This window comes from Acanthochromis polyacanthus, chromosome 23 (assembly GCF_021347895.1).
Source record: "Acanthochromis polyacanthus isolate Apoly-LR-REF ecotype Palm Island chromosome 23, KAUST_Apoly_ChrSc, whole genome shotgun sequence".
NCBI classification, from domain to species: Eukaryota; Metazoa; Chordata; class Actinopteri; family Pomacentridae; genus Acanthochromis; species Acanthochromis polyacanthus.
The window spans coordinates 5,201,354-5,223,521 of NC_067135.1; the positions used below are offsets into that span (position 1 = coordinate 5,201,354).

Genomic DNA, 22,168 nt, shown 5'->3' on the forward strand with positions numbered 1-22,168 from the left:
ATTTGGGGGGGATTATTTCATGGTGGAGGTTTTCCTTCCTTCCTGTTGATGATTGACAGGAGTGGAGTGGGGTACAAGACAAGAAGGAGTCCAGCTTCACATAATTACTGCTCTGATGACGGGTTTCCCTTTTACATTTTAACTACACTGATGCTCTCTACTTCTAGTGCACTTTGAAGTAAAGTACTTCAAAGTAAGCGTGATAAGAAAACAGAGTACGAATGCATAAAACTGAACTATTGGTCGTGTAATGTGATCTCTTGGCTAAAAGGCTTTCCTGCAAAGAGACAGCACCGTTTCTACTGAGATCAGCGTTAGGCGATTTCAAAGCTCCCTGACAGGAAAAGCTCTTTGGTCTTTAATCACAATGAAGGTTTCAGTGCAGGTTAACGATTTAAAGTTCACTGAAGAGATGTCGAAACAGAGGTTATGACTCTTTAACCCAGACAAAGGCATTGCTCCAGATCAGTGGCTACTGGAATAGGGAAACCAGAAGCACTTTTTAATCCCTGCTATATCACTGAAAGTTAGTGCTAATCTATTGTATGCTAAGCTATGCTTCTGACACTTAATCCAATGTGAAGCTCACCTTACTCTTGAATGGAGCATGCAACCTGAGGAAGCTGTGGTATAATTACTACTATGGACAGCTTAAGAGGTGAATTCATTCAAAAATGAATAAATAGATAATAAAAATACAGCATACCAGCTTTAGCTACTTTTACCCCAAGCATCCGCACCATTAGTTGGTGTTTTAGGTATTTTTGTAAACACATATTCTGCTTTCGGGAACGATATATTGCAGACACCTGCGATCATTTCCTGATAGGTTTTTATCAGCCACTTCCTTGATTTGTCACACCCATACCATGAAGAAAACAACATCAGCATTAACTATCAGACATTGCTGTAGGTAATTTTTATTAAAATTTAGTTTACATTCTAGTGATATCCAGTCATTTTTTATTAATAAATGATTGTTTCCATAATAACTAATTATAGAATTTGTAAAGACATGATCACAATGAACATAAAAAATAATTATTTTTTACTTTCAATAAAAATGTATGCAAGATATATCCCATGAACTTCAAAAGTCCCTCAATTATATATCGACCCATTTTATCTCCCTACTACCTGGACGAGAGGCAACCTATACTAGAACAAATCTTCTCCAAAATTTGCCCCTTTCAGTGTTTATTGAAGTCATCAAAAGTAAAGTTTAGTTGTTTCTTTCTTTAAAAAAAAAAAAAAAAAAAAAGGTTAGACGTAGAGTGTGGAAGGGGAACAGAACATTATGTGAAATGCTTGGCAGAAAAGTTTTTTCTTATACCCAAATGTCTACAGCCGGTGAGTCAGACTAGTGTTGATGTAGCCTTAGGAGGGAGGGAACCTAAAAGTCATGACAGAGTTGCACTATGGGATATATAGGATATATATATAAAGCAGTGTTTTGGGGCTTGACTCATGCAAGGCCCTAAAAGTCAAGATATCTGGATAACATTCTGCTGTCTTTTGGTAAAACACATTGAAACAAGCCTTTCGGTTATTTTTCTTGCTTCCACTATATCTTGCTGATGGATTCCATGAGCTGTGCTTTAATTATTCACTCAGTAACCACTTATAGCTCTCATATACTGTGCGATTTATTTCTCAAAGTCCACATCCAGGCCGTTCTGACCTCTCTGCACTGTATTTCTTTCATGCAATCCATAGTTTTGTACTTCAAGGTTCATTTTTCAAATGCTTTGGTTATATATGATCTCTGGCCTTTTTTGTATGCAGATTTTGTGCCACCTGCCTCCAACAGTCTGTCCGACCATGAGGCAGTCAAATCAGAGCAGAACAAAGTCTGTGTGTCAAACTGGCCGCCTGTTGCACTGGCTGGACACAAAGTGTTCGTCCTTCTCTGAATTTTGCCGCCTACTTCATTTCCATCTGGCAATCAATTGACGCTTTCAGATTCAGTGGCACTTCATGATGAATAACAAACTCACAGCCTCTGATTCGGGGCCTAGTTTTGCTTTTAGAGTCGGTACAATCTGTTGCAGGTAGATTAATTCAAGTCCAACATTTTTCCTGCAAACACACACACACTCACACATTCTGTCCAGTCTTCACACTCACGGTAAGCAAGTTGAGCAGGTCTGTATTGGCATCGACGCTGGGCGGCGTGGTCTGGATGAGTGCCAGCTCTTGAAGGATGGCGTACAGCTGCTGGGTCTTGGCCAGGTTGACCCGTGTCTTCTCTTTGTCGGCCCAGTCTGGCAGTGCCACATGGACAGCTATCAGGTCTTTCAGGTGAACGCCAAGAATGGGGAATCGGAAGCCCGAGCACTCCGAGAAACGCTTGCGGTATTGGCTGTAGTTCCCACATGATGTCACCAGTTCAATCAAGTTGTTAAAAACCTGTAGTAGAGCGAATGCAGAGGGACGACATTAATTAGAGGGGAAAGGACAAATACGAGACTTGGCAGGAAAGAGAAGAGGCTGTCTCAAGAGAGACTTGCTTAAAGAATTAAAAACATTCTGTAAAACTTTCTGCACCAGATGGACTTACATAACTAAAGAGACACTGTAACTCCCCCAACTGTTGCATTTAACGTTCGAGTCATGTGGACCAAATTCATAGCTCGAAAAAGACACTGTGTAGGAGTAATGGGCACAGATTAGAAGCTTGGAAGCTCTCACAGAGGAGACGTGGATTATTGAATCAAAATGCAATATCTCTAGTTAGTTAAGTGCATCAATGTGCAGCGAACATCGTCTGGTAGCATCCGGCTGCGGATGCCAGAAATAGAAATGATGTCTAGAGGATGGCAGCAGCTACCGCACCTTGTTGGTCTCTGCACTGATGTGGGTCTCCGTGTCTTTGAGACGAGAGATGGAGCTGTTGCTGAGGCCGCCCACCACCGCCATCAGTGTGTTGAAGTTCTGCAACTGCAGCAGCTTCTGTCGAGGGACAAAGCAAAAAATATTGGGAGTGAGGGTGAAAGAGGAGCTAGTTTGTGAATTGTGTAAGCCACTGCCAAAAGCAAACTGCCCAAAAAAAGATTCTAGGCAGAGAGAGAGATGGAAGGTGGTGAAGGTTAAAAAAGATTTACCAGCAGTCACAAAAATGTAGTGGTGAAAAAGAAATGCCTCACAGGGTAAAGTCAGAGACTTTAAGAGTAGATCTGGAAAGTCTGCAGCGTTCAGCAGCCTAGATGCACATCCACACATGAGCCTAATGCGAGCATACCGAGATTTTACTGAATGTTCTAACCTGTCTGTGTCAACATTAGGCTAACTCTTTGTGAATGGCACTCTGCAGGGCTCCACGCTGCCCTTCAGCCTGCTGGCATCTCACTGAAAATCAATGGGGTCACAGCTGTGTGGGAGGGCTGCCAGGGGGGATCATTTGATTCAGCTCAAACACCCTTTGGAATCAATTTGCAAAGCACAGAGAAAGGCAGCCCATCATTTGCAGAGTATAGGTTTCAGCTACAACGCACACGCATGTGACCATCAGGGAGGTCTGGGGAAGAGCTTCATTGTCAACATGCCAAGCCTAATGGGCGTCGGGAAAAAAAAAATCTGTGTACGCTCGGGCTTCATCCTCCTGTCAACTAATTATTATCACAAAATTGATTGGGGATGGGGTATATTTTCAAAGCCAGAGGGCACATTCGCAGAGAACATAATGTGAAATGAATTGGAAGGGAGCTCTGTAATGCGTTACAAGGCAGCCATTTTTATTTTATTTTTTGCATTTTAAATTCTAATGCACATCTACAGTCAAGAAAAAGAGCTAATGAACATGGGTCATTTGTAATGTGCTCCCAATAGGAAGCTGGAATGGGCCACAACCAGCACACCCTGAGGGAAGCTTTAGGAAATGTCAAGTACATTAAGACTACCTTCTGTGCTGCCTCTAAAGACATTTGAAACCAGCTTGAACATAATTTTTTGTCCCTGTGTGTGCTTCCACTCAGCTACACTTCTGAATATTAAACTTTGAGGCATTTTAAATTGGCAAAGAATTAATGAGGGAATGTTCAGCGGGGATGATATCTCTCAAATGTGTTTGGCCAAATGCTCACCCATTCTGTATGAATGGCAACGTCCAAAATAACTTCTGGACACTCCGACAGCGGGAAACATTGATTGTTGTTATGAAACAGTCCACAGATGCAAGAGAGATCTCTGGGCCAAAAACACAAATGGGCTTGACCAGGGAATCTGTGAAATTACATAGAAAATTGGGCACTGGTGCAAAGCAGACGCAGCCAATCGCACTTAGAGGAGAATCTGAATACATTATTTACTCACACATAACAAAAGAACCCAAAGATTATTGGATAAGCATGTTCTGATAAGCAGCTTCTCTTACTCAATGCGACATCAGAAACAGGTGAAAAGAATGAGGAAAAGCTCTTTGAGAGAATGAGAAAAATGTTCCACAATCTTCCGTGCGTCTGAATATTAACACGCATTTTCTTATTATTGAGGTTTCTCTTGCATTTGTGCCTCCTGGGCTTCTGTATTCACTCCTCAGCTCTGAGCCAATGTTTAATTATGGGTCAGGTCTGACATCGGAGTGAATTGATTTAGTGATAAATGCAGGTCACATGTTATGCAATGTTTTGAATATAGATTTGCAAAATGAATCCATCCATGACACTGCTACAGAAACCAAAATCCAGAGAAATTTGCTGGATTTTGGTTGATTTTTTTTCGTGAATGTTGTTTAACTTTTTAGCATTTCTTTTTATCCCACCAAAAATGTTCAAAGATTTCCAAAAATATTGAAAATGTGTACATCAGAAGTTTCACTGTGAATTCGCCCCCCCATCTTCAAACTTTAAAACGGGTCAATTTTGACCCGCAGGACAACACAGTAACAGAAGAAAAGCTTGGACTCCAAATGAGGCAGTTCAGGAGCAGCATTTTCTGTCGGAGAGCAAAACTCCCTTTGGCATGGACTTTTTGCTATGCAAGTTTGCAGACCTTTCAGATACACAAAGCTACACGCACTAAAGAAAAAGTAAAAAAAAAACCAAGAGTCTTTCATAAAAATGTCAGCACAGATTTGCTTATTCATTTTCCTTCATACAGCCATGGAAAAATGTTCACTAGAGCAGGTTGGCTGCGCAGCATAGGTTACCATGGTTATCTGCTCTCGTTAAAAAGGAGTCCATGATGCTGGAAAACTGCTTCATTGGGCGAGCCCCACTGCATCACTGATACTACCGATTAGAATCTTCCTCAGTTGCGTTGTAAACTATTTTAGTGCACACACCAATTTGCAGGAGTTGAAAAACAGAAAGAGGAACAGAGGAAAGACGCTTAGTGATTTTGAAGAGGTATGAGTCAGAAAGTTATATCAAGACTCAGTTAGCACCTCCAGAAAAATAGAGATCTAACAGTCTACTGACTTGCTAGCAGACTCATCAAGCATCTTCTGCTACTTGCTAAAATGTGAGAGAGTAGAGTTCATTTTAAATTGGAAGTGGCGTTTTGTAAACCAAACTATCAGACAAACTGAAACTGCTCAGGCCATGTGGGCATTATCAAATCTATTACAACTGCTCCTAAGGGGGACATGAATATCTGCACCAAAATCCATTAAACAGTTGGAGAGATATTTCACTCAAATCCACAAAGGTTGTTGTGCTGCCACCAAAACAAAGGTCACCAAAGCAAATTAGAATTCTTCCAATAATGGCCGGTCAGTATCGGCATCTGTCCTCCCCTCTGCACTGTCAGAGCTTCACGAAACACTGGAGCAAGCTCAAGTGTTAAGTATCAATGAGCAGTCAAGTTTGGAAACACTCAGGAAAAGAGCCCGAGTGAGGTGTTGGAGTGCTGGTGTACTCTGACAGAGAAAGGTGAGGAACCCTGCTGAGAGCCCGTTAGATAAATAATGAGCGACTGGCGTCTCTCCGTGAGTAAAGATGAAATGAATCAAGAACGGGAGCAGACCAAGACGTCTCATAATGATGAAAACAATCTCAAAGTAATGAGGGTGCATTCGCAGAGCACTGCAGGCTGTTAAGATGGAAATTTTTTTTTTCTCCCGCACTTCTTTCTATGGTTGACTGAAGCTCCCTCGCACAGTGGAGATGAGTGAATTGTCGCATGGAGGGAAATCTCAGCCCATCTGGCAGACCAAAGCAAATGATAACATCAAGCTGAAATGATATCAATTACGGGGAAGCTCAGGACGCCATTTAGAGGGATGTTTCTGTTGTGAGAGAATGACAGTCTCCACACATATGGTCAGAGAACCATATGAGGCAGCGAGCTGGCGGCTTCGCTCAGGAATTTGTGGGAGAGACGAGATTAAGTTAAGATTAGGATTAGAGTCATGGTGACCAGTAGATGACCAGAAATGATTAAAATCAAAGTCTAGACTGTAGAAATACATGGCTACATGGATTCAGGACTATTCAAACTTCATTTAGACTTACTGTGTGCTAAATACAGCTTTTTTTTTTCAGATACAGAGGTGGGAAATCTTTGTAATAGCATCAGGCTAATGTGCAAAAAGACATTTTTCTCCTAATAATGAATAAGTGAGCACTCTGTTAAGGAAAGATTGGCCTCTTTTTTCACTTTTTTTGTAGTGCTAGTAGCATGACTCTGGGGATGTCGACTGGTTAGTGTATAAACCACCACCAAAACATAAGAACTAAGATAGATTGTCAGGGACGTTGCTCTGACTTTCATGTTCAGAGGATGCATCTCAGAAGAACTAATAAGTCTTTTTGATACAGATTCATTTACTGATTACTTTTGCCATTTATCATTGTGAAATTGATACATTGTTGATCCCTGTAAGACAATTCCATCAGCTGTACTTTGTGTTTTCTTGTAAACAAGTGTTAGCAGGCTAACATGCCAAGCTCACTCCAAGTATGATTATGTGCCAAGGTCATGAAGAGGTGGAAAAGAGAAGCAGAAACTATATTAAATCTGAACTACCATTTCAGTCATTCACAGGTCACATATGTTTTACAACAATGAAGACAGAAGGGGCTCAGTTTGAAAGAAATGACATCTATTGGCTAATTGATTGAATTCTGGATGTCTAAAAGTGCCTGCAGAGAGAACAACCTCAGACACAGAATAAAACAAACTAAAATGTTACCATAATTTAATCCTATTTAACAGTAAAATAATTTTCCAGGAGGGCCACAAACCACCAACCACTCATGAGTTCACAGCTATTCACCACCACTGCAAACCGGTTTAAGATAAGGCGCCCCAGTGCTCTCCGTCTGTGCAGGAAATTTCCACTCTACAATGCTGAACCTCCACCGCCAGCCGGCAACCTGCTCCACAGGGGATCATTACCAAAGAAACCAGTTGGCTCAATTAAGATAGAGACTTCGGGGGGATCGGCAGCATCCACAATACGCCAAGGCAGACAAACCTGGCATCACAAACCTCAGCCACACAGACGCTAATGAGGCAAACAGGGGACCATCAAACAAATATATGAATACATTTTCTGAAACAGCCAAAAACCCTTGAACAATCCAGAGCATACCACCTACTTCAGAGTCAGAGGGGTCCATGTAGCAGCCATCAATATAGAGACAAAAAGTGGCCATGATGCCACAAGTGCTTTAAATACCCTCATTAGGGAGCAGGGCAAATGGGAGGAGTCAACCTAATTCTCTGGTGGTGTGTTCAAGAGCTAACAGGAAATGCTAAATTTGTCTGAACAAAAATTTCCCCACTAAAATCTCTGATACACTGAGCTGCTACTATTGCTGTAGTCTCATTTTACCATCTGTAGCCTCTTCAGTGAACGACAACAACTTCTGTAGATAACTCAATTCTACAGATTCTTAGGTTTCATTTCTTTCAACTTACTTTGTACTTCAGTGCAACCTGAGCTCCATTTGCTTCTCTCCTACTCCCTGTGCTCACATATACTGTATTTTAATACAGTTGAATTCACAATAAAGCTGTGCTGTTTCTGTTTCTGTTGTCAGATAATGGAACAAGTATAAAATAGTGGCTAAACCACACCGATTAAACCTACATATTGACCAGCAGTCACTCCAGAATCATTTCCAAGCTGCTGCTCTGTGCCACTAAAACACAATCACCCATTGTTCACATTAGTTAAAGACAAATTCTGTGCTGTGAATTTAGTGATTGTTAAACGTAAAATGATAACTCAGAAAGTTAGTAGTGACAGAAAATCTTGGTCTCACATTCATGTTTACAGGTGCAGTGTATTCACCTGTTCTGCTCCATACTGTTAATCACAGATGCAGAGAGAGTTTTCTTCCTGAAGGGGGCGTGGTCAGCAGCAGCTAGGCAGACACTGAAACACTCTGTTCCATTTACCAATGAGTCACCATGAGATTTTAATTAATTTGCTGAAAAGAGGTAGCCTAGCCGCGCTAGACCCAGGTCTTAAGACACAAGGGTCTAGGAACGCTCGACAGGGAGGGAGGCGGGCTGAAAGGTTGTCTTTCAAATCACTCTGCAGCAATTGGGTAGGTATACAACCAATCAGTGCAACATATAGGCTGACGGAGTTCCTAGAGCGCCGGCGGATTGTGGCTAAGTCCCATTAGCTTCCCAACCAGCAGAGCCAACTGGTATATTAAGGATTTGCCATATCCCGTCGGCGTAAGTCCAAATATGTCTTTCTTCTCAATGAAACACTTCAGTGCCGTCCTTTGTTTATCTTTCAAGTTGAATTTCAGCTTCAAATCTTTAAGGGCTGTGGCCAAAGCCGAGTCGAAAGATAAACGTTTATTGTGTGCCGGTTGTTTCTGTCAGAATCGTCGCGCCTCTGTCGTCACTTAGTTACGCCCGCCTTCTGACTCTACACTTCATGGTGATTGGTCCGGCCAGTTTTAGGAGCATCCAGCCTCGAGCCTTATGGAGGGTAACTAGACCCACCATGGAAGAGAATTAAATTCGCTGCCATGGGTTGTCTAGCGCGGCTAAGCTAGAAAAGAGGCACAATAGAGGGCCTTCAATTTGTCCTTGTACATTCTTTGTAAGACTTGACAGCAGCCTTGTGTTTCTATGTACCTGTAAGCTGGCAGTCCTTGTTGTCCTTGTGTTTTCTGCAATCACTTACTGGCAGTTACCCGGTTTCTTTGTGTATTCTGTAATTGCTGATAGTGGTTTATTCTTTGTCTTAGTATGTTTTGTAGCCAGTTAGAAGTAGTTACTTAGAGCTCAGAGCTTTGTGATATGTTACATTTACTCCACTGCCTAGAAACTGCCAGGCTTTGCTAATTATCCACCCTTGCTCACAGTTATTGTTTGTTAGCTACACTAGTTTGGGAGTTTAGTTGTTGTCTTTTGTTTTCTTTCACACTTTAGTCAGCAAGTCAGAGCACTGTTAGCCTATTTGATTTTACCTGTTTCACCGATGAGCAGCAGCACAGACCCTGATTTTTTTTTTTTTTTTTTTGCAGTTTTGCAACATCTGTTTCTTAATTATGCTACTAATACCATTGCTAAACCAAAATCAGGTGGTTTCATGTTGCTTCCCTGTTCCATCCCCTGCTCCTCTGTTCTAATATGCATCAGTAAACTCTCTCTCCAGCCAAACGGAGGGGGACTTGGATCTACTGTATATGGGATTAGTGATGCAATGTGGACTTTGTTGCTTTTTATGTGCAAAGCAGGAAATAAAAACTTGTGAATCATGTGATGAAAATTTAAGAGATATGTGACACAGAGGTAGGCAGCAAACCTTCACGGTCAAAGTAATGCATTTTGTGCCGTGGACAGACATAACTATGACACATTTTGGTTTATGCGGCGTCGAACTCTTCCAAATGAATTCAATTTTACTTGCTCTTTCATTATGTGGGACAATTTTACAACCCCTTGAGCCCAGAAAGAACCCTTTAGATAATGATAAAAATGCATCATCATCCAGCTAAGCAACGCTGTTTTTCCTCATTCCAAGAGATGCAAGGTTACCCCTGACAGCAGCATTATCTTAAAGAGCTCTCAGTAGGGATCTTAACATGCTAATACCGCCAAAGCCTCTGTAAATTAAATTTTTCCTTTTTCTCACCTAATGGGAAATCATGGCATCTAAAGTGTGTGTATAGAAGACATCTAAGCCCCATAGTGGCTCTCTATATCTTATGGTTTTCACTGCAGTTTCTAATTCATCTGTCTTTATAATTTTTCTTCTTTGTCTCTGGTCCCAAGCGATCCCCCTCTATTATTCTGCTTGTCTACGCACCCTGAACCCCGCAACTTTCCCAAACCCAGTTTTAATAGTCCCAGCAGACAGACCTGTGCCACTCTGATGAAATGGGAGATGACAGCGGCTCTCTGCGGGGCGGTGGGCTTGCTGAGCACCATAAGCTGGATCCACTGGGAGACGCTATTAAAGAGCGTGATGAAGCGTTCCAGGATGGGGTTATCCACCGTGCAGCCGTGCATCACAAAGCTGTGGTAGTCCTGGAACTAAAAGGAGAAGCGGAGCATTGAAGACTAAAATTATTAAAAATAAAACTGCAGCATTCTCACATCCAACGACTGCATCCTCAGCTGATTTTCACTGTGGATATTCTAATCAAGGATTTATACCCAAACAATCAATTTATTACTACTGCTGGTACATAAAGAAGGTATAAAATGCCTTCTGTGGCCTGTGCTGCAAATTGAGGAGGTGGGATTTGAAAAACTTTATCTCTCCGGCAGGGTAGCTCTAATGAAAGATTATATTGTATTGTGTCATGGGAAATGTAGGTTCTTGATGCATAGATTAAAAATAAAGATCTAGATATTATTTCATGGATTTTATTAAGAATTTATTTAAATGTGCTTTTATTCTGTTGAACTGTTTTATGGAAGTACACTTGTAAACCACTGCAGGCTCCTTTAACCCTCCTGTTGAACTCATTTACAGGCACCGAAAAATATTGTTTCCTTGTCTTAAAAAAAATCCAAAAAATCAGCAAAAAAATCCCCAAATTTCTGAAAATTTGCAAAACTTTAAGGAAGAAAATTCTAATTATTCCCTAAAAGTTTCCCTTAAAAGTTTTATTTTTAAAAAAATGCCCCAAATTTGGCAAGAAAAATCTTTTGGGGTTTTTTTATCCAAAGGTAACACCTACAGTATAAAGCTTGCAGATTCTTATTATCTGTACTCAGGAAAGCACTGAAAAAAACAGATTTATTTTTATGAATTTAGTCACAATCTGTCTTTTGCTGATGCTTTTTTATTTCTGTTGCTTCATGTTGAGCCAGAATCTCTTTTAGAAGCAGCACAAAGACAAAGCCAAGAGAAATTCCACTGCCCTTGCCCTCATCGTGCCAACAGCACCCCCACACTGGAACAAAAGATCTAAAAAAAAATTTTCTCACGTTTAAATCTGTGCACACCCAGTCAGCCTTTGCAAAAATAACGCTCAAAGAGGAAAATGTTTCCAGACCACAAACATAATTACTGCGTGGTAAAGGTTGATTTGAACCGCTATTGCTTAGCAACTGCGATGAGCCCAAAGTATGTCAACACCAGAGTACTTAAAAATTCAAAGAATTCAAGAGATGTAAATATCAGACTGGGCTGCGGCCACACTGACCAGGATCTTGCAGAAGGATTTGTACTCTAGATAGGTCAGATGTTCGGCCAGTTCGCAAGAATCGAGGTGGTCGAAGAGCAGGGACATCTTCCTCTTTTTGGACACAGACGGGACACGCTGAGTCACCTGCCGCTTCCATTTGTAGGACGGCCTGAGAGGGGCGAGAAAGCACAGTTATTTTGTTAGCAGTCATATGGAACAACACCATAAAAGATTATACGAGGATCTGCTTTATAGCCACTGCAGTAGTTGGAGCTGCACTTAAAGTGGTGTTGGATATCAAAGCCCAACACTGAGTCCACTATAATAAAACACAACAAACCCTGTGGAATCTGAAACATATCAGACAACTCTTTATTTCTGGAAGGGTATTTAGTCATTTGCAAATGTTCGTACCGAGCAAAACATGCCTTCTTATGGAGCTCTAAAGGGAAGGTAAGGTCACACCAAAATGGCTTTTATGAGTAAAGAGAAAGTCACTGACCCTGCATTACACAGCTCAGCAATGCCAAATAACAGGCAATCAAAGGGCAAGCTGACATAAACACCCAGAGACAGACGTTCATTCACAGTGTCGACGGCACACGAAGCATTCAGCGGCCTGTTCACTCACACACTGTCGAGGTCAATGAGCTGACTCTGCCTCTCGTTGCCCTCGGTGGTCAAGAGGTCTTTATAGTCTTTGATCTGGTCTGCCAGCTCCGGGTTCAGATTGAACTCTGCGGGAAACTCCGAAATCCAGTACCTGGAGGCCAGAACAAAGGGAGAGAGAGAGAGAGAGAGAGAGAGAGAGAGAGAGAGAGAGAGAGAGAGAGAGGGAGATGGGCTAAGAGAAGTGGAGGAAAATAGACTTGTTTACATCTGCACAATGAAGTGATCGTTGACAGTGCTTCTCCTTAATTTAACTGTTTGTGTGATGATAAAATGGGCCTGTTTGGCCAATAAGACAGCTTCTGTATAGATTTAAAATCAAAGACATCAGAGAAAAAAGAGAAGGAGAAGAGAGGGAATAAGAGATACCAGGTGGACAAACCAAAGATCAGAAACAAGAAGCAGTGGATGACATAAGAGTCACACAGATATTATAGTTTATTACCTCATAAGATGGCATATCTTTGTTCGGCGCTCTGCAGTGCAGCTCTCTTCTTGAGATCTGATCACCAAGTCAAGGTACAAATTGTCATCAGACTTGTAACTGTTCCCTCTAAAATGCCACTAAGATTGAACTAATTTAGAAGAACAAAGCAGATGAACAATAATGTTCTTCTTCAAGGTTCCTTTTCTATCCATTATAAAAGGACCTGGCTTTGATTCTATTGCTCTGCATGCTTGGTGGAAGGAAATATCTATAGGCAAACACTGAAAAACATCTTTGATGGAGCAGAATCCAAAGGTGAAGGATACTTGAGCACAAGCTTCTTAGCCATGTCAGTGGAAGGAATATACCAAGGATGCATCATGAGGAACATGCGCACCAGAGAAGTATCCTTCAAAGTGCCCTTCTCATCTATGAAAAGAAAAAAGGATGTCACAGTGTGATCTGCTTTCAGTCGGTGTGTATCTCTGTTTGGTCGCCATGGCCACCAATACATACGACAATATACATTTCTGAAAGGTTTTTTTTCTATACTGCAAAACACCATAAATAATAATATATAATATAATGCCAAAAACACTCATACTTTGCTTTTATTGACTCACTTTAACGTCAAATTAATTATTAAAATGGAAGAAACAACACTTAAATAACCGACCAAAGGCTTGGATGCAGGCCTCCACCAGCTCGTCCACCGTGGCAGATTGTTCTGATAATATGGACTCCATCCTTTCCTTCCTCTCTGTTTTTCCCCTCGGTTCCCTCTCTGCAGTCCGACTGTCGTGCCTCTCACTGAAACACACACCAAAAAAAAGACGTAAAGAAAAGAACTTTATTCAGAGTAATTACCAAGCGATGAGTGAGGAAACACAATTCACAGTGGGTGTTGCTGCATTTTTTAAATAGCTGTGTGGGCCGTTATTTTGCATCTTGCTCAATGCTACAGTGAGTGAGATAATCAGTTGCTGTTTACACCACACTCTAGGCATGCTAAGTTAATTAGGATATGTGCCTGTCAAAGTCATCCCCCAGACTGATATGATGGTTCATTTGGACCCAAAGGCAGTCAAGGTGTCAGGGTGTGCAAAATCTGCACTGAAACTTGTTCTACTTGAAGAATCAGATTTTAATTGGCCCAACTTTAAGTGGAGAGTTGAGTTTTCAAAAGGCTGAGAAGGTTACTTGTTACAAAAACAGTAGCTGTTTAGGATCCCTTATGGTTGTGTAAGATAGAATCACTCTGGATTAAAATATCTGCTCAAAGAATATTTAAACGAGATCCCACAAAGTATCCAATGCTATCTTATAGTTATAGTCATGGCTGATTCTCAGAGGACCCTCCTCCAAGATTTTAGATGGGAATTTTCTCCACTACATTTGTCAGACAGGTGCAGTTAATAGCTTTTTTTATCAGGCAAAGACTTTACATATGATGAGTTTTCAATCCTTTGTTATGCATTAAGCTTCCTAAAACCATGAATAGCTAAATTGGCACCACCTCAACCATTTCAATACTGTTTTCACATTGCTGCTTCAGTAGGAAATTGTATTTTATGCTGGAGAACAACTGATATATTGGTCGGTCGATGCAGCACATGCAGCAGAGTAAACATCACAGCTGAGCAGGAGTGGTGGGTGAAGAAGTGCCTTCATGGTACGCTGCTAAATGGTTCTTTCAATACATTGCTGGATATAGATATATGAGTATTGACAGATACAATGATATCAAATTTGTTTCTCCATAGTAGAAGTGTCATGATCAGCCTGAAAATTACAGTTATGGTTATTTTTACATTCTGGTTTCGATCCAAAAACTTCTTCCACCACTAAGGCAAATAGTAAAATACTGAAAATACATACCATCTGAAGTATTGACTGACTGTTTCAGTTGAAGTGAAATCATATTTGTCTTCAAACTAAAATGTAATTGACATTTAAACATCAAAGTCCTGCTTTAGGACTGTGAACTTTAAACCAGATGTGGTGAACATATTGTCAGACGGATTAATACAAAGCCACGAGCACAATCGCCAGGAAACCACAATTTATCTGCTACTGACATGCTTCAGGCTGTGGCATGCAGGATACAGTATACAACAGAAAGGAGGACACCCTTGTGCAATATCACTTAAATGTCAAATGATTCACAGTCATGTCAGCTTACAGTAACTGCATCACATTCACACTGAACAGTAGAGTAATGGTTTGAATGTGAAACAAAACATTAAAATATACGCAATAGACTATTTGCTTAGCTAGACGAGTTGTGCTGCTTTGCCTTTTTCTTAAAAATACACCAGAGATGTTCTATTGGATTCAAGTCAGGCGCTATACTCGGCCAAGTCATAGTTTTCGCTTTTTCGGCTTGAGAAACTTTCACTGTGATAGTCCTGGACCGATTCATGCAAAATGTATGAGCTGCAAAAATTTATCTTGGTTTCACCTTCCAATATTACCGAGGCTTCTTTTCATGTTGTTTTGCTTCTTCTTCTGTCATAGAAGCTCTAATTTCTCGTGATATCCCTTGAGCTACGTTGTGCAAACAGTCTGTAAAGTCATTTTAACCCTTGGTGCACAACGTGGGTCAAAAGTGACCCTGATTCAATGGACAATGGGTATCTCTTGACCCACGTTGTGGATCAACGGGTTAAAAGAACAACCACAGGGGCTCTAATTAGTGCTACCATGGCTCCTTCTATACCTCCTGATTATTGCTGCAGCTGTGTTTCCTTTGATTCTTTGTCCATCTTGTGTAATTCATTTCCATGTGGAGCCATGATGCAGACATGCAGACAGACTTGGCCTATACGTTCAAAAACTGACAAAGTTCTGGCGTTTGCAGCTCACTTTTTGTCCGGATTCGCACATTCAGGCCAATTGGAAATCACAGGTGTACTCAATTCTGTGATCTCACAGTTACTAATTTATGTTTTAGTGATCATGGGTGTAGTCACTTTTGCTGCACCGAATTTCTACTTGGGGCCTGTATTTTCTATTTAGTTTCTCTAAAGAAGTTGTTCTGGATTCTTTACGAGAGGAAACATTTGACTTGGCAGCATAGAAATAAAGCAGTTATTGAGAGTTAATGCAGTTTCAAATCATTTAACGTTTACATGGCACATGTTGAAAAAAACATATAGTGGCATTTTCTCGATTTAGTAAGTCCTTGCTGCTGGGAACCATGGCAACCGCAGCTTAAAGTCTAGTCACACTTTCACAACGTATACGCACACCTCTAGACACAACACACATGCACAAAATGCATGTTTATCCAGAGAGGCATGGCTCAGGAGTAAAAATAGCCTGAGAAAAAACTTTAAATGTTTTGCAGTAATCTCAGCAGTAAATTACATAAATCCTATCTGCTGTAAAGGTTACGTGTCGATCTGTGGCAAGAACGAAAGATAAAGAAACCACCAGATATTTTGCAGATAAGCGTGAAGGTAACTGAGGGCACGCTCGAGTGACAGAGCTAAGTCACAAAATCCACAACAGCACACCACGCCGCTGCGTCTTCATGCTAATGGCTTTTAAGTGTTGTGGTTCTGCAAGTGTGAGAAGGGTGTGATGAGAATGTGCATTTATCTATTGTGCCTGACACAATGAAGCCCTTCACTGCACTGTCTCTGCTGCAACACGGTGGGTGGACACACTCAATTACAGGCTTCACGAGCTGTCTCGGCCACACTCATTTCTGCGGGGATTGGAGTGAGACGAAAGCATCGAGGAAAGAGAGGGAAGCGTAATCCTCGAGCTTCCATCATCGTTCATCATAACGGCCACACGGCGAGAGTGAGTGAAAAGCTCCGTGAGGATGAACGGGCAAGATTAAAACTTCAAATCTGTGCCTTTACGAATGGATAACGGACAGTTTCAGTGTAAAAGAAATGATGGACGACAATCAAAAACGATGCTATAAATAGATACTGTATGAAAGTCCCTGGGTAGGATGCTAAGACCACCACAGGAAGTAAATCTGAGCTACACAGAGAGGTGCTGTAAGTGAAACCTCAGACGTTTGAGACACCTCGCTCTGAAAAAAAGGCAGCGTGTTTTATATTCCAACAGTATAGAAACTGCTGCTCATTTCTCATAAACACAACAGGAAGGAAAGTGGCCTTGGAGTGTATTATTGCCACACAACAGGAGTCCTTATTAGCGATTTAAATCAGAGCAGAAAAGGCTCTTTTTTGTGTTCCACTTCTGCATTTTGACTGTTCAGATCAGAACAGTCTGTGTCGAAAAAACCGAAAGAGGGCATACAGATGCAGAGGGCCGACTGTGTGCATCCCTCAGACGCTGCAGCAATGAACAGAAAACGAAAGGCGGGGGGATTTTCCAGAACCACCTGTGCAAAAACCAATTTGAACCAGGTCTCCTCTGGCACTATAATGCAGGCTGTGCACGTCTTGATGATACTATCTTGGCACCATCCATCATCTCACTGACAGGAGCCCCTTTGCAGCAACCCAAGGAACCGTTCTCCCTGCGCTTGCTCAGGAGAACTCAGAGGCCGATTTATCCCCAACAAGTGCCGCCTCTTTAGCTATTCTTTAAGCATCTTCTCTGCGGTGTCACTTCTGATGCTGTTTCTATAGCCGTGCATTGATTGTTAAGTAGGACATGCTGGGAGAGCTTTGGTGTCAACCTCGGTTGCCTGGTGACGACGACCCAGGGCCATCGATCGGCCAGATTAGGGCGTGGGTTGGGGCGCAGCGGGGATAAAGGGAAGCTGACGGGTGCCTGGTCAATCCTGGCTATGAGGAAGACATTTTCACTGGAGAATGGGCGGCGAAAATGTCACCTGGATGCAGAGAGTCGCCTTCGAACTGCCGTCCTCCTCGTTTTCACCAGTACAGCCACAAAAAAACAGAAAAACTGTACTTTCATAATGGGAAATACAGGACTACAGTCTCTACTGCTTGGATTTTGATGGTTCTTTCAAAAATCTATCTAAGAAAGCACCTGTAATTAGTTCCTTTTTCATCCAAAATAACAATTTTCTATCAATTCATTTCAGCAAATTAATATAAATTTTCATTTAACAACTCACGCCTGTACATGTGCCCTTTAAATACACATTTGAAGCAAACTGCATGTGTAGGTGTATAAATCATCGTGTCTTAAAACTGACCCTAGCACTGATTGATTCCAAGTAGGTGACAAACGCACACATAATGACATTCATCCTTTTATTGATATTTCCATAATGGGCTCATTCCCATGCCAGTAAATGCCCCCATGCTAATGCACCGTCTCCATACAGCCATTGATTTAGCTTTATCTTCCGTCCTTGGCATTTGAGTAGCACAAGTTTGACTGATGTTTTCATGGATAATGGCCATGAGACGGTGGATACAGATGCATTTATTCACTCAGACACACACAGTCTGTTCATTCTCACACAAATGTTTTATATATTTTATCTCCTGTCGCCCTATTTTTAATCACACTGGTGGCTCTAGTACTCAACAAATATTGAATGGATCAACACAAGACATAGTACAGATATTTGTGATTCTCAGATTATGTTGATTGATGACTTAAAACATGGAAGAAGACATTCACTTTGAAAAACTGCTATAGCCTTTTACTCATTGTGTTGGAAATTTTGGAAAAGGCACAAATTGCCATAAAAAATATAAAATTTTGCAGAAAATGAAGTGTTTAATCCTCGTGTCGTCCTGCAGGTCAAATTGGCCCGTTTTAAAGTTTAAAAATGTGGAAAAAAATATATAATTTCACAGTGAGACTTATGATGTCCACATTTTCAAAATTTGGAGGAATTTTTTGAACAAAGAAAATACTAGAAGTTTCACTGATATATATGTAATCACTTTAGATATTTTTAGGATTTTTTGGAAGATTTTTACTCATTTTTTTGAAAATATTCACAAGAATTTTCTTGCCAAATTTGAGGGATTATTCATATTAAACTTTTAAGGGAAACTTAAAGAATTATTGGAATTTACTTCCTGAAGGTTTTGAAAATATTCAGAAATTTGGGGATTTTTTTTTGCTGAAATATTGGATTTTTTCAGACAAGGAAACAATATTATTTTTGGTGCCTGTAAATGAGGACAACAAGAGGGTTAATGCTCCCCAACATCCAAATAAAATCTACACCTATGATGAGTTGTAAACGTCTACTGAGCCCATGGCTGAAATTGGAGTTGCAGTGGAATAGTTTTATATTGATTGAACTGAAACATCATTATTGTTTTATGGGGAAAAAAAATGCATGAGTTATTAATATAAATACTAGAACTACTGTCTTTCACACATAAACTCTTTAAACACTTTTTTTTTTTTTTTTAAAGCAACACAAACCGAAGTAGAGCCACCACACCTTACACTCAGTGTGTGAAACTTCAAGGCGTCTGCTTCTGGTGTGTGTGATGCAAAAAGGAACATTTTAAACTCTGCCAGAGGAGCATACATCAGAGGGGGAATCACAGATGGTGGTATTTATGAATCCCAAATCCAACGCCCCGACAAATGTGGTAAGGGCTGAGTTCATTAAACAACACAATCTGCTGGCTGTAGTGGGCCGCCACCCATTTTTCATGATCGGTATATGTCCATAAGCAATTTAAATGAGGGGAAATCTATATAATTTATGCACCTTCTGTATAAGCTGACATTTATGATGACATATTGATCATCCAATCCCGTACATACGATGGCTCTTGCCGTCACTGTGATGGGTATGTCATGAGGAACATGAACAGAAAAGTGACCGATGTTTAAATAGTAGAATCCTGTGCTTTAAAAGGACTTTATCATTATAAGAATTTGCTTGTGTTTATACTCATCTATGCCACATTTCTTCTTTTTTTTTGTCCTGTCCGGCAACAGAGCAGGCAGAATGGGGATCTGGCTGCTGCATTGTGCCATACAAGTTTGCTTTTCCAAGGGGAGTTTATAAGTACAAGACTCCCCTTGATACTGTACAGTAATTTATTTAGTTTGAATACTTGTTGATTAGTTAAATATACATAAGTTTGCCGGACCTGACAGGGGAAAGGCAGGAAGAGAGGAACGAGAAAAGAGGAAGAAAAACAACAACAACAACAAGGGGGGCCACATTTCTCATAAACCAATTTGCTTCCTGTCACAGAAAAAGCTTTCTTTTACTTTTTTACCTTGCTTTATTTAGTCCATTTTCCATGGCTTACTTTACTAGTGGGTATAATGTTGCTACGTTTTTCTTTCATCATGTACCATAGTTTGAAAATCTAAAAGCAGAAACTAGCAAATCCAACTTCCTCTGTGCGATGACACATAGGGTAACGTATAGTTTAATGGTTCGTATCAGCAAATAATCATAAAGTTTGACTCTGAACCGCTAAAGTCCAGTTACGGTTATTTCCTGACTGTATCTCCAACAACAGTTAACAAACTGAGGAGGAGTAATCCCAAGTTTAGAGCTCTATCTCATCTTTCTGTCCAACACAAACCGTAGAAACACTTGCGTTTCATATTACACACACACACACACCACCTTTATCTGTTGCTCAACACCCCATAGTTTGTTTCAGGAAGTTGTAGTAAGGGTGCTGCATGATGGGACAGATATAGTCCTCCAGAGAGGCCGACAGAGCAGCTGGTGGCAGGCTCTATTTACAGACTGCAGGGTACTGAGAGCAGGAAGGGAAACGTTTCCTTTTCCCTGGACACACAGAATGCCACGTCGGTGGGGGGCACCGGCTGCAAACTGAGATTAGCAGCAACAGTTGCTCCTTGGGGAGGGAAGGAGCTGAGGTGAAGGGAGGAGAGGAGGAATGGGAGATAAAGAGAGAGAAACGGAGAGGCAGGAAGAGAGCGTTTCGCCCGAGTCAGACACGGAAAGATATTGTTGGCTGAAGGAGGGAGTTTAGATAGGGAGGGTTAGTACTGATGGAAAATGCTATAAGATAATAACTGCACTGTAATAAATTACTGTAAAACACAGACAGATTCTAACAGCAGTAGACTGTTATTCCAAAATAGAGTTAAAACTGTCAATGTTTATCCTTTTTGGAGCCAAAAACATAAAAACCAGGAACAGAAGGCTATGCATAAAACTGAAAAAAAAATGACACAAAACAACAGAAACAACAAAAAGCTGACACAAAATGACAAAAAAAGAAGCACAAATTGTCAGGAAGGAGACAAAACCGTGACAAAAAGCTGCCAACACAATGCCACAAACAAGACACAAAAGAAAAATGAGACATAAAACAACACAAGCAAGACACAAAACGACAAAAACGGGACAAGAAATGACACAAACGAGACACAAAGTGACACAAACAAAACATAAAACGACAGGAAGGTGACAAATCTGTCACAAACAGACAAAAACACAATGTCACAAACAAAAGAAAAGACAAAATGACACTAATGAGACAAAAATTATACCAGGAGGACACAAAATGACACAAACTAGACACAAAACAACAAAGAAGATTATACAAAACAAAAACACGACAAAAAAATGACAAAAACAAGACACAAATTGTCAGGAAGGAGACAAAACTGTTACATAGAGACACAAATAAAATGCCAAAAACAAAAAACAAAGGAAAAATGAGACATTAAACAACACAAACGAGACATGAAATGATAAAAATGAGACACAAAATGATAGGAAATGACACTGAGACAAAAATAATCAGAACAACTAGACACAAAATGGCACAAACATTACACAAAACAACAAAAAAATGACACAAGCAAGGAAAAATGGATAAATGACATATAGTACCTAAAAATAGCACAAAAATGAGACACAAAATGACACAGAGCAAGACTCAAAACAACATACACCAGACACAAAACTACACAAAACTACACAAAACTGCGCAAACTACCAAAAAAAGGAATACAACACACAACATGACAAAAAGAAGTTACAAATAGGCACAAATGAAACAGAGAGCAACACAAACAAGACAGAAAACTCAAAAAAAACTCTAAAAATGAAAACAAACTGACATGAATGAGACACAAAAGAAAAACCAAACACAACATGACAAAACAAGACACAAAACTGCAGTTAGTGTGGATTATAGTGGCCACACAATATACAGTAAATACTGCATATTACTGGAAAGTCTAGTTACAGGGTTCAACAGAAAACCTTCCTAAACAGTGACGTAATCAATGAAACAGTCAATTACATCTGGAATTATTTTATGACTAAACATAATACTGTGCATATTGTGTGTGCAAGCTCTCTAATAATTCTGACACAAAAGAAAGAAACACAGGATAAAAACACATAAATTCCACATTGTCTTGCTGGGCCACAGCAGCTGCCTGAGTGTAACGTTTTATTACGTCCTCTAAAACAAAAAAAGGCACGCATCCTGTTCCACATCTGGCACACTCTCATATCTCAGCTCTCTGACTTCAAATGGAAAGTGCAGTGTGTGTTCCAGAAAGGGCATCGCTGCAGATCCCATGTGCTGTTAATAAATGCCTTTCTGGCCCCTCCGAACACAACAATGCGTCATTG

At 40.6% G+C, this 22,168-nt stretch overlaps 1 protein-coding gene across 3 annotated transcripts in view; it reads right to left on the bottom strand.

Moving 5' to 3' along the window:
• LOC110959356 (RAS guanyl-releasing protein 2) overlaps window positions 1–22,168 on the bottom strand; it is a 50,430-nt gene that overhangs the window by 22,343 nt on the left and 5,919 nt on the right. For all 3 annotated transcript variants that reach the window (XM_022206197.2, XM_051943970.1, XM_022206196.2), the window contains exons 2-9: window positions 13,325–13,458; window positions 12,975–13,077; window positions 12,667–12,723; window positions 12,184–12,315; window positions 11,571–11,721; window positions 10,276–10,449; window positions 2,836–2,952; window positions 2,128–2,409 (exon numbers count right to left, since the gene is read on the bottom strand). In XM_022206197.2, coding sequence (XP_022061889.1) covers window positions 2,128–2,409; window positions 2,836–2,952; window positions 10,276–10,449; window positions 11,571–11,721; window positions 12,184–12,315; window positions 12,667–12,723; window positions 12,975–13,077; window positions 13,325–13,394 — 1,086 coding nt within the window. In that variant the 5' untranslated portion in view covers window positions 13,395–13,458. The remainder of the gene's footprint in view (window positions 1–2,127; window positions 2,410–2,835; window positions 2,953–10,275; window positions 10,450–11,570; window positions 11,722–12,183; window positions 12,316–12,666; window positions 12,724–12,974; window positions 13,078–13,324; window positions 13,459–22,168) is intronic.